The sequence below is a fragment of the Merops nubicus genome, unplaced genomic scaffold (genome assembly GCF_000691845.1).
Source record: "Merops nubicus isolate BGI_N331 unplaced genomic scaffold, ASM69184v1 scaffold23469, whole genome shotgun sequence".
NCBI lineage: Eukaryota > Metazoa > Chordata > Aves > Coraciiformes > Meropidae > Merops > Merops nubicus.
Genome location: NW_008629344.1, coordinates 11,762 through 28,005, shown reverse-complemented (window position 1 = coordinate 28,005; position 16,244 = coordinate 11,762). Strand labels below are relative to the sequence as shown.

Sequence of the window (16,244 nt, the reverse complement as noted above, 5' to 3'; positions counted from 1 at the left end):
GAATTCCCCATGCCAAACTACAGTATAGAACAGATGGAGACATCTAACAGCATCTCTATAATGCTGCAAACTAGCCTCTAATGATCAAATAGGAACAATTTAAAAATAGGAATGAGTGCCATGGACAAAAAAAGAACAACTTTTTATATCTCTATATACATAAAAAGTATGGATTGATGTGCCAGTGAAATTTTGGCTGGTCATGATTTCAGTGTAGCTTAGTGTCTGTTTTCTGAAAAGTAAATGAAGTCCTTTATTTTACAATCTGAAGTGTCAGCAATGTTACTTCTCTTCCACAACACCTTTGCTGAACTCCCTGAAGTTACAGTTATTGCTTCAAAAGGGAATGCATACAGGTTAGGTACAGATGAGGTAGAGATTTTATCTTTTATTTATTTCCAAAAAAAAAAGACTAACTGCAGTATAACAGCTCTGGGGCAAAACCATCACCTTCCTTCAAAGACCTAAAAGAAATGTCTCCTTCACACCCCTTTACACTGAGACCAAAAGAATTCACAAATTAACAATATTCACAAGCTCCTCTGCAACTTTTTTTTTTTTTTTAAATGTAAATAGCATATTTAATTAGATAACTTCCTGGGTTCTTAAGAAGCTACTGGAACAGTCCCTGGAGTCTTCTGCTAAGGCCCTGGCTATGCAACTGCTGCCTATTTACCCAGCCTCCAGCTCAGAATTAAAACTGCTCTAGGATGTCTTGGCCATTGATTAAAGGAAAGAAAGAAAAGGTCCTTTTGACCTAAAGCTGTTGCAAATATCAGAAAAATGCCCGACTAATGCTGAAAGTACTGTCCTCCTCCTTTCTAATAAAGCAGCTAGAAAAGGCTTTAAAAAACAAAACAAAAAAAAAAAAAACCTAAAAGGGAGTGTTAAAGACCTTAGAAACACAGCACCTGCAGTGAAACAAACTGAAATGATGTACTGATGTTCAGAAAGGGAGTGATGAACACATGAAGGAGGTTTCTTCAGTGTTAGACTATAACAAACAACGTGGAAACTCCTCAGGAAGTTTTAATTGTGCCTTGAAATCTGTGGGCATTTTTAAATACCATTCAATACCAGCTGTACTGCCCCAAATTGAAGCCTGATGGTGTAAATAAATCTATAGGCAACAGATAAACATATATGGACTGAGGTAGGTTACATGTTTGTACTTTCATGTCTGCACAAGGATTAAAACAGCAGTTTGGTCAAGCTAAATGCTGTCCTGTGTACTGAAGGAGTTTAGTAGCACATCAAAAGCAGAAATACCTGCAGCTTTTGCGTCATTGGAGAGGTTTTAGGTATTTATAACCAAGCCTGATGGCCAAGCACCACTTTGTCCCTGTTCTTGTATTTAAAATGGTGAGGCATTTTAAAAGACATTTTTGTTAGGATCATCATAATAGTTATGTTTAGAAGAACTGAGATGTCACCAAAATGTCACCACTGACTGTACACTTCCAATTTCCAGATACAATATCTACCCTGATCTGAACTCCATTCCCTCTCTCCTTATCTTTCAAACAACTACAGCTCTGGCTTCTCTACAGCCTTCATCAGCAGTTCCACCAGCACAAAGCAGCAGGGCACATAACTCCTGCAAGGACACCCTGAGAACAGCCAGAGCCACAGCACAGGGTGTCCAGCCCCACCAGCTGCAGTCCTTGGGACACACTGCAAAGCTGGGGCATGGCACTTCTTGGCAGCAAAAAGAGCCCATCAGGCAAATGGACAATAAGAAAGAAGAGCTGCTCCTGGATGGCTTACCTAGGACCTGGATCAGTTCCAGAAAGGGAAGACTGGAAATAGAGCATACAACCACCATGGCCACTTTCCCAGGGTACCACTGGGTAGCCTGCACGGCCTTCCTACCACACAAGGGTTTATAGACCTGGCCCACAACATCAACTGACAAATGAAAATGGTACATCACCTTATTGTGGAGTGGTTTTATTGTTATTCACTTAATTAAATGGAATAGTACAAAACTAGCAGTCATGAGAAGCCACTTACATCTCATGTTTCAGCTGAAATCTCCAACATCAACACAATTTTAAGCTAGTGGCCACAGTGCTAGATGTGGCTTTATGTCCCCAAGGAAGCACCTCCTGAAGTCCACCTGAATGGTCCCACATGGATCCCTATGATGGGGACAATAGTCTGAGCTCTCTCTCAGAAACTAGGGGAAGGATTTTGTTCTACTGAAATCCACACAGAGAGCTACACTAAAGGAAATAATTAGAACAACAGAAAATGTCTGACAGCTTAAGAGCATGGACCAGGAGGGCCGTTACAGAGCTTCCCCACAGATGCCTTCAAATGAAGATAATATGAGCAGTAACCTATTCCCTCATAATAACTTGCTTGGATCACTTCAATTACCAGAGCTGACTGCAGTGACTTGGGTTGCTCCCACCACTTAATATCCCTTGTACTTGGTAAATGTATCCACATCTAAAGATTATAGCTACTCTATTCCTTTTTTTTAATTAAAAAAATCATTGTTATGGACCATAACTGTGGCTTTATTTTCTAATAACATTTTCCATGATGGTACTGTGGAAAGAAGGGGACAGAGAGAATAATTGACCAGTCTACTTTTAAAGCACTATTATTCTATTACTGTTCTAAAGGTGATATTTAAGCATCAAGAAGTGCTTTGCTAAGCAGCAAATTACAGGAAACAGGGCTTGACAAAACTGAAGTAACTTCCTACAATAGAAGTTTTAGAATTCGCACGTTTCTTTTCCCCAAATAAAAAAAAATAACCCAAAATCAAGACAATGCTCAAAATGGCAAAAGCATATTACTGCTCAAATCATAGCCAGGCAGGAAAAAAGCTTCCATCGTTTCAGTATTCTGCTTTTGGCTTTGACTAGTAAAATACTGTAAGAGGAAAATAGGTATATAGGAATTAGTAGCTCTTGCAGTTAAAAGACTTGCTAGTTTGGGTCCATGGAGCCACCCGGGACTGTTGGGAGTTCCCATGGCAACCTCAGCATGGACAATTATGGAACAGCTCCAATTATTCTGAATGTGCCTGTTGAGAAGGGAGTTTCCTTTTGAGATGGCCACAAAAAAAATGCCATTCTGGAGAGAAAATTCACAATCAAAGGTTAAAAGCGAATGAAAAACAGTGACAGATTTTATCCTGCCTCCACTTCCTACAGGAGTATATTTTTATCTCTAAATATTAATAATGATGTATCATCTATAAATCACTGAAGACGGATTTGATCATACTGCTAAACGGGCAGATAATTGAGTCGTAAGTTTTAGTGATAGTTGAGAACCAGGAAACATGTAGATTAAAATCTGCTCTAGAGAAAATATGCCCAATACACCTCAATTTCTATACACTGAACAACTTCATATAGATAACACACAGCATAAAAAAAGAAACCTCCTTGTAATAAAATCTGAAATCTTTCATTAATGGGCCATAAGGAAACTTTACTCATGAAAAATATCTTTTTGCTGTTCAATTTGAGAACCAGGAAACATGTAGATTAAAATCTGCTCTAGAGAAAATATGCCCAATACACCTCAATTTCTATACACTGAACAACTTCATATAGATAACACACAGCATAAAAAAAGAAACCTCCTTGTAATAAAATCTGAAATCTTTCATTAATGAAACCACCACCCTCCTCAACTCTTTTTTTCTTCCCCAAATTTGGTCTCATTTATTGCCTAGATCTATAACTACGGAGCACAAGTCAGGTGTCAGTTTTTCAGCTGGCTTAGGTCTGGCAGAATGGCCCATAAGGAAACTTTTTCTCGTGAAAAACAGCTTTTTACTGTTCAATTACAAATGTTAGTGAAGAGAATGTTTGAATCTATTAATTATTTCCTTATTTATAATCTCATATAACTATTTTGTAGTAGATTTATGTTGAATAAATGACTGGGCCAGAAGGTCCAGTAAGTAAGGCAGCATACCAATGAGACTGTGTGATTAAGAACCACATTTAAATAAGAAGTCTCAGTGGTTAAAGTGAAGGTACAAGGATGCAATAGGATTGTGTAAACAGTTTGAAATCAATGAAAGCTTGAGGCTGAATGTTTAAGATGTCTGTTGAACTACATGTGCTGGCAGATATTAAAAAATTTCTCATTGATTTAAATGGGAAGCAGCTCCTAAGTGCATGTGGAGATTCTACTAAGCACAGTCCTAAATTTTAGTCAAAATGGAAAAGTCAGTTTTAAGACTGTCTTAGACTTTCTTTTTTGAAGACTAGAAACCAGTTTCAGAAATTTCACATCAGTTCTCTGATCTTTTATAACCTAATATTCTTTTTCTTAATATTAAGCAATGAAATTCTCATTCCAAAGTTTCTCTGTTCTTGCATAGCTGAGGTTTGTATACAGCTCCTTACTCTGCAGCTCATCATTATTCATTTTAAGTATTTTATATTTGTAATGCAATACTTTTGTAGAAATTGTTGTAATTTTGTACTCAAAATTAAATCAGTGTAGCTTGGTTATCAATCACACTGTCATATATTGAAAAGCAGACCCAAGCAGCACAAACGTAGACTTGATTAGGAAGCCCTCTGAAGTTATTCTTTTCTATCAACTGATAAATGATAAGATAGCCCCATATGAGCTCTTGCTCTATCTACAGTCTTAATCTTCCTGACAAATACACTCCCCTAGTAAAACAGCAGTTGAGATCTATAATATTCTCCCTATAAGATTTCAAAGCTGATTTCAGAACAGTGGAAATATTTATGTAGATGATGTCATTAAATCACAAATAGAAGCTTATTTCTCAGTGCTATCTACTTTTTCCTTAGCCTAGGGTACCTAAAATAAAATGACTATGTAAGCCAAGATATAAATCGTAAGAAAAATAACGTAAAAGCTGCTCAGACCACTAATGTGCCATGCCAGAATAGCTAATAAGCTAAATACCACCATTCAGACATCTGTGCTGGTAATTTTTATAAGCCATCACAGTAATTCCCCTCAAAACCAAGTAAAAATATTACTGAAGGGGTGCTGCTTCCCTCTGTTCCTTCCCAGGGGGTAAACTCTGAGAAAGAGTAAGAGGTTGAACCCAAATCCTTCAGCTGCATTATGCTAGCCTTGGTCTAGCTGTCATCACACAGTTTTTTTGGGTACCAATACTCCCATATATCATTACTAACTTTTAAAACTGCTTGTTATGCAGCTCTGTAAATGATATTCCTGAAGACACTGTGTTCCCTGAAAACCTTTTGCCTTTCCTTGATTAATTCAGACCACTAAAATAGCATCAACCAGGCTACCTCCAGAACAGGGAAAGCCTCAAAGACACAGTGCTGAAGCTGAACTAATTAGACTTTGAGACAGACTAATTATTTCTGAGGCAGAGCTGACCCTGTGTGAAGCTGTCGTTTCTGGGACCCAGTCCAGTAGCTTTACATGATGCAGCCTCTCAGGATTTCTACTCCACTTCATGGCAGGACACAGATAAACCCTGACTGTTCATTCTGCAACCAACGTACTGACAGTAGGCTTAAAAAAAACAAAACCCTGAGTTTGTAAATTCAATATGCAAACACACTGCATGTAACTACTGACATTTTTAAATGGATAATTTTAATGACTTGTCTTCATGCTATCTCCGTCCTGAGAAGAAACAGGGAGATTTTTATACCTATATCACCAACATATACGTATGCACCCAGTTCCAGACTCTGTTTAATGCACAGAGACATGTAAGGGGTGAGAAGTATTACTTTTGAAGCTATTCTTTCTTGGGAGGATAGAAAATAAATATGATCTTGAATAGAAAATGACCTAGTGCAGCAAAATAAAATCACACTGGTCAGATCACAATTGTAAAGAAAGAAAAATGGAATGGAGATTCAAATACTTCTCAAATGTACAACGAAAACCATAGCTCATGCTGCAGACAAAAGTATGGTAGCTGATCCAAATGTGTTCAGAAGAAATTGATGCACCTTTTCTTTTTCTTTCTTGAAAGTTGAGCATGTGCCGTATTTCCTCACTTTCTTGGGTTAACCCATCTTTTATAATAACAATGTAGAATTCTACCTGATGGTGAACATAAAAAATTGCTATTTCAGGTTGAAAGGAAAAGCAGTGCTTGTTTATGCACAACAGGTACATTAATCTCTCTCTGGATAAACAACTAGACTAAAGTTTTAAGTGCTGAACCAGAAAAAAAAAAAAAAAAAAGAAAACAACACTGTAGATTGGAATATTTTGAATTCAATATTGTGTATGGAGCTGGAAAGAGAAGTCAAGTCAGAGGAGCTGAGTCCAGAACCCCCCCATACCCAAAACACACCTTTCCTGTCGCTGGGTTAACAGCCAGCGAGTATCTTTTGCTGTTGGCTCTAGTGTCAGAAGAGGGAGAGCTGCTGGCTAAGTCTGCTCACTCAGAATCAACCAGTGATTAACACTGGAAGTTTAAAAAAAAAGGTATTTTGTGTGAAACATTCTAAATATTAAAATACTGTTGTTCCTGAGAATTTCATTTGCCAAATGATGTAGTTACTAGTGATAATAGCTGGCAGATTTTGCAGAAAGTATTAAAAGACATTGAATGTACTACATACAGTTGACATAAAATATTTTAATAGACAAACTTATAAATGTCATAGCAGAGAAGCTGAAGTGTCAGAAGAATGATACCATTACTGAATTAAACCACTTGGTCCAGTTTCCAAAAAACCCAAAGACTTGTATTGCTGTCACAGGCAACAGAAATAGTAGCTCTCTAATATGTATGTCTTAACAGGTTTGGTTTTGTTTTTTTTTTACAATAAAATCACAAATATATGCAATATATAGTTGCACCCATTTGTGTTTAATCCTCACCTCAAACTTCTGCCGGAGCTCTGCATTTCCATCTTCATCAGCATCTGGAATTGGTACGTTGTAATATTCACCTTCTTCTTGATTCAGGAGCTTGTACCTGTGGAACATTTGAGGGGGAAAAAAGAAAAAAAATGTAAAAGTTTTATTTCTGTTAGATTTAAATGGATTTGCTTGTTCATGTGTAGATTATATCAGTGTTGCAGGTATGTAAGAACTGCTTTCAAAGATCTAAAGCAAACTCAGAAGCATATTTCACCTGGATTAGATCTTGAAACCTAAAGTATCTGTCAAGGCAATTTAATGGACAAGGAAGTTCTCCCCACCCGTCCTGTGAAATGATGGCAGACATGAACCCTGAAGAACTCTCCCTCCAGTGCCTCTATTGCCCTAACCAATTATCCTTCATGAATTGCACTTTTTTTTTGAGAAGATGTGAAGAGTTCAACCCCTAGCTCAGTAGGTAATCAGATGGCATTTTATAAAATCAGTTCCTATGTACTTTGACTATGCAGAGCTATATATAACATGATATACTTAGTAATGAATACATCATATTTGAGATAAAAATAAAATTCATATCACAGGACTATGTACACAGAATTGAGTTTGCAGCAGCTCCCAGCTACAGCAGAATTTTCATGAACAAAAAGGAAAGTATTGATTTTATTATCCCCTTTGTTACGTGTAGCCTATGTTTCCTAGGTTTACTTGCATTTTCAGTGAATTTATACCTCAAGATACAGTAAAAAGATCCAAAAATGGTAGATTATATTGAAGAACAATATTGGTTTTAAACTTTCAGTGATATATTCTCTCCTCTCTTCTCAGAAACTCTTACCATCCACTGGCTGGCATTTTCATAAGCTCTGACACCCCAAATGACAGAGATCCCATGAAATCATTTCTGGTTGTTCGATCCCAGTCCCAGACCTCTACGGATAACCGTCGATCTTTGTCTGCAGGTTTTAATTTACTGAAAAGGAGAGAAATAGAGGAGTTTTCAATGCAACACTGAAGTAAACGACGCAATACATGCAACTATACTACATTAAAAGGCATTAAACTCACAATGTGAACGACTCATTCCAGTCTGGATTCAGAGTAGAACGGATGGTTTTTGTTTTTTGTTTGCTTTCATTCTTAGGATCTGGGATGAGCTTCAGTTTAACATATGGATCTGAAAGTCCATTTGGATCCATGGGGATTAGGTTTTTTGCTTCTCTCACTGTCAATATAAAACACAGCTCATTTGTACAGGATTAGAAATCACCATTAAGATAGCAATTATGTGTCAGACCAGAGTTACTGAAACATGTTGGAAAATAAACCAAGTAAGATGTGAAAACCACTTGCTAGATTTGGCATGGAAGAAACTACTTGTTGTAAAGTAAGGCTGCACTTAATGATATTTGCAAGAACAGTAGAGAGAAATGGCCAGAGAGAAGAGCAATTCACAAAAGACATGCAGCTTCCAGGCAGCTCTTTTCCTGCAACAGAATGATTAAATGTCCAAATTCATCGCTATAAATTTTTAAGTGGGTAGCAATTCTTTGTGCTTTTATTTCCTCATCAGTCTCAGCTTATACAACTACAGGACTATCAGCCAAGTGCTGCAAAGGCAACAGCCAGATCACACCAGATTTCAGAAGATAGGTTATTTGATACAATCTCCCAGTGGAAGGTATCTAACACTAAACTTCCCTCGGATTCATGGCTCTTTAGCTGTCAGGTGGAACTGCTGTAAGCATCATGTCATGACAGCAACCAAAGTAAAAGTGCAGCAGAGACAAGATTAACTAAAGCTTCATAAAAATGTTAATGCAGCTTCTATTTTTACAATGTCAGAAGAAAGCATAAAGTGAGTTGATGTATCTCGTGTTGCTACTGGTCCCCAAAGAGAGAGAGAAGAACAGTCAGCAATCAGCACGGGGGCCACAGCCCTTCATGGAACACAGCAGGCAGTCCATAGGAGGCACTGAGTAGGGGCTCAGCAGCTTTGGGTTCCAGTCTGGCTGGAGCTGCTGAAGCAGTTGTGGGGTTTGTTAAGCAGTCCAGAAGTCACTGCTGAGGAGTGGAGTATCCCAATGGGTGGATGAAGACGGTACCTCCTCCCTCTTGCAGAGGATCAGCACAATGCCCATGTAACATCTATACATCTAATGGTTTAATCTGTTTGAACAGCATTCAGCCTTGCTGAACCTCAGAAGTGGTGAATTTACCTTGTGCTGTGAAACCCCATCACACCCTAATCAGTCGTGCTGTGATGAACTGCAATGATAGAGCTGGAGATTGGGATTCCATCAGGAGCTCATAACTGGGTATCTCAAAGCCTACAGGGAGCAGTAATCCTCTGTGCTTGCTTTGGACAGAAAACACCTTCCACTCAGGAATTCCTTTATGAAATTCATAGTTTCAGATGAGCATTGTCCTTGCAAGGAAAATTGCAAGAAGCCTTGAGGGGGACATTGTTTCTAGGCTATGAAGGCAGGCCAGCAATTAAGAGTGAGTCACTAGAGATATTACCCTGGATTGACAGTGCCCTCAGCTACTGCTTCCACAGTGTCAGCATCAGAAGGGCTTTTTTGATTTAGCTACCTAACTGAGGAACTCTGAAAAGAAATTTGGGAAAGATCAATCCTTAAATCACCTAATATGTTCTGATGGAAAACATTTCCTACAAGAATCTTTGGCAACTGAGAATGACCATTTGCTCAAGACACTCTCCTCCTTTCTCCCCAGAGTTAAATGGAATTCTCATATTGTGAACAAAGATTATCTTCACAGAATTTCAACCAGTTATTTCCCAGCATGGAGGCTGAAAGGCATCCAAGCCACACAGATATTCTATAATGGGGTGTTCAATCTCATTATTTATAGAATAAAAGGACAGTCTTCGGGCAACAGTCAAATGACTTGCAAAGCAGCTGAAGTAGATCTAGTCAAAATGCCCTTTGTTCTTCCTTTAGAAAGAAAGGCAGGGCTGTGGTGGATGGACAGCTGTGCAGTACTGCTTCCATGAGACACAAGGAGATGGACAGCAAATGTAGAGCACAGGACAGACAATATTCTGCCTTACTTAAGGCCAGGGAAATGAAAGACTGGGGTGTTTTGACAAGACCCCCATTATAACGCAGGGCTGAAGGTGATTCACAGAACCACACAGCAGTTCTGCTCTGTCCCCTATCCACCAGGGTGATGTGACTAGCTCCAGGCTGACATTTTCCTCTCACACAACAGAGAAAGTGCTTTAGTGCTCATGATGAGCGTGTGCTTCCAAATGACATAGCTGCTAAGTAGTGCCTCAGTGCAAAGCTGCTACTTAGCTGCTGTGCCATTTGACTCGAGCTGTAGAGGGAAAATTCTCGAGGCAAAAACCCAGCCACTGCCATGGAAAACAATTTCAAACGGTTTGACCTGCTCTGGTTATTTAATGAGAGAATATAAGGTGTGGGAGAACAAGCTGGAAGAGGGAAATACCACATGTAACTGGTACTTTATATCCAAAATACCTGTAGAGTGAAGGCAGAGCACAGGAATGCAAGCTACTTACCTGGAACACACTAGTTTATTCATCAAGACAATTCTTATGCAGAACAGGTACACTGATGTAAATTAATTACTGAAATTAGAATATGGCTGGAAAGGATTCACATTAACTTCAACCAACAGTTGATACTGATTAAGTTTTTTTCTTAAATTTATGTTTTTAAAATGAGAGACAGAAAATGCTTATGGGCTAAAATTTTAAAATAAAATGTAATTCTATTCACTAAATATATTACTCTAATAATTCCACCAAACAATATATATACACCCTTTTTTAAAAGAACAGAACAGAAACAAGCATGTTTCTTGCAGAACATTTGATTTGTGTTTTTTTACAAGCCCTACATAAAGCTGACAGGGCCCTGCAATTGGGGAAATGACAGCTTTCAGTCCAGAGAAATTGTCTGCATGCTCATCTGCTCTGAGTTTACCCTTTGAGGGTCTCCACACCCAGTGGTCAGCTGGAAAAAAAATGTCTGTTTTCAACCCATGCAGAAAATCTCCACTCAATATTAAAATTTAGCATGCTGAAAGTGGCCTTCAAGTACTTCTGAGGAATAACATCAAGATAAAATAACTTATTTTAGTGAAATACTTACAATCCCAAAGGGACTAAGAATGATTAAGTGAGTGGAGGATGAAGTGACAGCCTTTGATGCAAATTGCTCTCTCTCTCTCATGCCATATTTTTGTTTAATTTTGCTGTGGAGATTTTGTTTTGTGCAGGGCACTTGTGGCTGCATTGCCAGGTTAGCACATGAACTCATACTTCAAAATCCACTTTTTGATTTTTATTTCTATCCTGTAGTTTGGCCTAACTGAGGAGCAGAACTCTCGCTATGTTCTATAGCTTCCCCAAAATATACACTAGTAAGTTTTTCATTAAAATTCCTTAAACAGAAACACTTAATTTTAACATGGCATCTTCAGACTGATCCTTTATTTTACCTGGAGATGCTCAGTGTGATATGAAGCAGAATTTGGAGAAATTGGCTGGGTGGATGCAGAGCCATTCTCTGAGGCTCTGCTGTGGAGAGCTCCCTGGAGAAAGCCATCACTGATTAGCCTTGATGCATGCTGCTGAGCCCAGAAAACAACCCTAACAGCAGGAGGACATGGCAGCATGTGCAAGGTGACTATTTTATTTTGCAGCAAAAACAAAGAAAAAAAGCCCTCTAAATACAAGAAAAAAGGACAAGCTTGAAGATGAACTGGGAAGGAAAGATGTAAGGTATACTAAACACAAGCTGCCAAAGAAGTCACTACCTCACTCCTTATTTTCAGATATCTGGCCCATTTGTACTTTTGTCTGTATAATTAGTACCCTTAGACATCTTTTTTCAACTGGCTTAGCAATTTCTTTTTCTTGAGGAAACAGAATGATGATACTTGTGCTAAATAGTGCTTATAAAGAATTAGCATAAAAGTGCTCCACCTCTGTAAGGGCACCCTATTTTTAACAGGATAGGGCATCCTTCTACAAGAGGATTGACAAGAGCTTTCCCCTCCCCACCAAAGGCACTATCTCCTGTGTGTAGCTTAAACAGAAAAAGTTAAATGAAAAAGAAGTCCAAGAAAATAAATCAACTTACTGTGGCTGAATTCTGCTATAGTTGTAATGATAGAAAGCAATCTCATACTGCTTTATAATTATCAGTTAATTAAACTCAACACTGTGATGGAGATGTTACTCCAGTTTCTAGATGGTTGAAGTGAGATAAAATTTGGCATCACTTGGAGTGTGACTTGGACAGAAACTTAAAATACTGCTTGCCAGTTTTCTGTCATAACTATTAAGCACAATAATGACTGCTCTACTGAGCAAAGTAGCTGGTACAAGTTAAATTTCCCCTTTTTAACCCAGATTAGACACTTAATGGGGACTAGGAAAGCACACAGATGAAAAGACAGTGAAGAAAAGCATATATTGAAGTTTCTAACAAATCCAACCTTGCCCAGGTTTTCCTTCTTAAAAACAGAAAAAGTTGTCAGCTTGCCACAGGGGAAAAAAAAAAGTACCATTCTCCTCCTCATGGTTAATGAAGAAGAGATTATAAACGTTTATTCAGAAAAATAGATACAGTCTATTTGGTGGCTGTTCTATTATATGCTACTTATAAACCAGCAGTATCCACCCAGAAGCCATGCCTAAAACCAGGACGCCCACTTCTCCAGGAATAGTATAAGGACATAGACAAATAGAGAGCTGGTTCTTAGGTATTCATACTTTAAATAAATATCTAAATAAGACAAAGTGGGCTGGCAGAGAACAACTGACATTTTATGTAAAGAGAAGAAATTCAGGCAGAATTCTGAGGAATTCAGAAAGCGTATGACCAAACTGGAACTTTTTCCATGAGATCGTGCAGGTCAAAAGTTGCAAGCTATATGCAGTTAAGGATTTATAAGTTCTGATACCAGCAAATAAATTCAGTCATGGGAATGAGTAAATAAATGTTCCTGTCTCTATAACAAAGCTGAATTATTAGCAGCATGAGCTTACTCAGTTCCTTTTTAAGTGAGTCACAGCTACCTTCTTCCTGAATTCCCAAATGTTGATAATAAAACAGTTTGCTAATCACAGCAACCATTTCTTGCCAATCTTTTACTTCCTACAGGCAACTCAGATGAGCAGAAATCTCTCAACTGCATGAGAATATCTGCTTTCAGAAGACACTTCAAGTCTCCAATGGCCTCGCCTGGCAAGCGAGCTAGCACAAGGGAAGGGAAGGGAAGGGAGACAGTTGTGAGCTCTAATCCATGATAAAGTTTCTGACTTCCTACAAGAAACATTAGTAAATTGTTCCATAACTCTCATTACTTCCTGAAGAAAAACCTGGTACAGATTCCAGTGATCTGCCCAGTTTACAGATGACGTAGGTGGGTGATGGAGGCTCTTGTACTCCCAGCCAAGGACCTTTCCACCCCTTCCCTCATTGCACTCCCCTTAGTCACAGCTAAGAAGATTTACCTCTCACTGAAAATAGCCTTCCTACCAATTTGTGCACTTGTACTCTCTGCATGCAAAATCCAAAGCTGCCTCCAAAGCTCAGCTTTCATTAAACATTTATTACAAGATTTTATTAAAGCTATCACTAAATGCTTGCTTTCTGGAGCTGGTTGTGACTCACAGGTTCAACTAGCTCCAAACCAAAACCTGCTTTTCAGACAAATCCTACAGAGTTTTCAGCCACCAGAAGGGCTTTCTGATGTGACTTTTCACTATGCCCTAACTACTCCCCTGCTCATCTAAAAATTTCCTTTACTATCCCTCTTGAGACACCAATGCCTACTCATTACAGCCCATTTCCTGAACCCTGAAAGATGGCAACTTCACAGGTGATCTACACACAAGAAGTAGAGGATTCATTTCCTTCCTAAAGCAAGATGAAAAAGGAGCCAATGTTGCATGATACTTCATTTCTTAGTATTTATTAAGATGTTGTCTGCTACTAACACTAAGTAGCATGAAAGATGATGGTATATTTTTGTACCTGCACCTGCAATAGGTTCCCCAGTTTCAATTTCAGCTGAGAATCTCCTAGAAGCAACTCTATTTTACTTGTAAAGTAAAACTACCTTTATTAAAACTATCATCATAAAAAATACTGCTACTGTAGCTGTGTAGGACAGCTACTTAATAAAATGTGAGTCTTAGTGCAAGATATATAAAACTGTCTGAAAAGGGATTCAGGCAATTAGTTTTCTATTTTTTAATCTGTTTATATTCTTACATAAATATACAGCTTTTTAATTAATTTTTTCATATGCATGCAGGTGGCCATTTATGAAAAACCAGTGTTTCTTTTAAATACTATGCATTGCCTATTTCTTCGTGGTAAAGTTAATTCAATGAATGAAATGAGGAGCTTTCAGTTGCTATGGGGGTTGGCATTTGTTAAAGGCACAGATCTTTCTGTAAAGAATGGAGCAACCCTGCAGATTCTGGGAATGCTAGAAAAGAGAGAAGATATTAGTGAGGTAAAACATGAGATACATATTTTTTGAAGACATTAAAAATGCCTCCCAGATGCAAGCAATTATTTGGGACCACTTTATAGGTGTTTGGTACTAAAAGCTGGTTAAATAATCAGAATATTCCTATATGTTCCCTTTTAAAATCAGTTGCAGATGTTATGAAACTAATGCTAACAAAGACATTCTAATACTGACCTAGACAATGATAAATAAAATTATTAGGATTCTTTTAAAGAAACAATCTAGAATGCAAAATCTAGAAATGTGCCAAATTTCTCTGGTTTGTTTCTCCAGCTTGTTTGGGCAGAGGCTCTTAACCCAGCTGCCCACAGCAAGCAGTGGACAAGACATTAATATGCAGTGCCATCGGGTGGCTCAGCAGTCATGCAATCAAAAATAATTTGAAAAACATCCAGTGGGGAGCACAGAACTCCTGGGGAGATTATTGTTGGAGAGCCTGTTATGAGCTCCCAAGCTCTGCACAGATCACTGCCAGGTTTCCTCCTCTTTTAAATAATAGAAGCACCACTGAAGAATAAAACCAGATTTTCTGCTAACACAAATACATGTAAGCTCCCCTGAAAAACCTGGGTGAGATATATATATATTTTAATAACATTTATATAATCATGGGGTGCATTAGCTGACACCAAGTCCCTAACACCCTTCCTCTAAATTGGTGCCTGTATCAGGAGGGCAATTCTTCATTGTCAGCTGCTGTCAAATCCAGCTCCCAGCAACTGAGAGGTCACAGTTTAGGATCCAAATAATGTGGCAGCTTTTTATATGTCAGTGCACCAGATGGGGTTATTTTCTCACAAAGGTTATTATTTACTCACTATAAAAGTCATTCAAAAATAAAATTAAAAAATCAAAACTGTGATTCCACCACCTACAGACTCACTCAGAAGAGCCCCAGAGTACAAGGTGGGTCAACAAGTAAAGTGAGAGTGACAAACTTTTAACACACATCAGGAGGAAGGAAATTCAATGCAAAAAGCATAGATTAAGAATAGCAAAAACTGCTTTACTATGCCTAAAAGCAAAACTCCCAAGCCAGTCTAACCTATGAAAGGGTCATGAATTCAGTGTTTTCAGGAAAAAAAACAAAACAAACAATTCAAGACAGTTCCTATAAAAAGAAAACTACCAAGCTAATTTACTGTAAGTGCAATAAATTATTAACATGCAATGCAACTCTCAAGCTAGTAGCCATAAAATAAACCACTGATACTTGAGGGCTGCAACACTAAGCACTGAATGTGGTATATTGACTAGCACTGGGAAGATGGCAAGGTTTTGGCAAACTATACCAAGACAAAATCCCTAGTTATTGGTGAAGAAGTGTGTCAGCCTCCAGCATTCACACAGAAAATGCTCTGTCTACCTGTAAGCATCCAGACCTGGTAAACTTGAGTTAAATACCTTTACATATAGGACTGAATCATTCCCAGGCATTATTTCAATACAAAACCTTCCAAAATACTCAGATATTTTAGATAATCTGACCAAACTACTGGTCAGCTCCAACTGGCAGTATTCTGCCATGCCTCCTTCCAAGCATTCACTGAGGGAAAACACCCAGTACTACTGACAACATATTAGTGGGAAACAGTGAGTGAGTGTGTACTGGGACTTTTTTTTGGTAAACTAAAAGCCACCACAAAACCCTCAAAGCCATTAAACAGAAGTAAAGACAACAAATTGGATACTAGGTACTAAGCAGTGTCCCCCACATGACCACATTGTGCTGCATCCTCCACTGGCTCTCCTGCCTGGACCAGGGATGCTTGAGTTACCCCTCAAAGGTATTTGCAAGATGCCAACCAGAATGGCATCTCTGCATTCAACAGCACGAATGTTTTGCATGCAATCAAGTTTGG

At 38.4% G+C, this 16,244-nt stretch overlaps 1 protein-coding gene across 1 annotated transcript in view; it reads right to left on the bottom strand.

Annotated features, from left to right (window-relative positions):
• The window catches only part of LOC103779350 (protein kinase C alpha type), a gene marked incomplete at its 5' end in the record, with an annotated part of 46,938 nt that overhangs the window by 26,550 nt on the left and 4,144 nt on the right, over positions 1 to 16,244 (bottom strand). Inside the window, 3 exons of the mRNA XM_008946974.1 lie at positions 6,838 to 6,934; positions 7,676 to 7,810; positions 7,906 to 8,062. Coding sequence (XP_008945222.1) covers positions 6,838 to 6,934; positions 7,676 to 7,810; positions 7,906 to 8,062 — 389 coding nt within the window. The remainder of the gene's footprint in view (positions 1 to 6,837; positions 6,935 to 7,675; positions 7,811 to 7,905; positions 8,063 to 16,244) is intronic.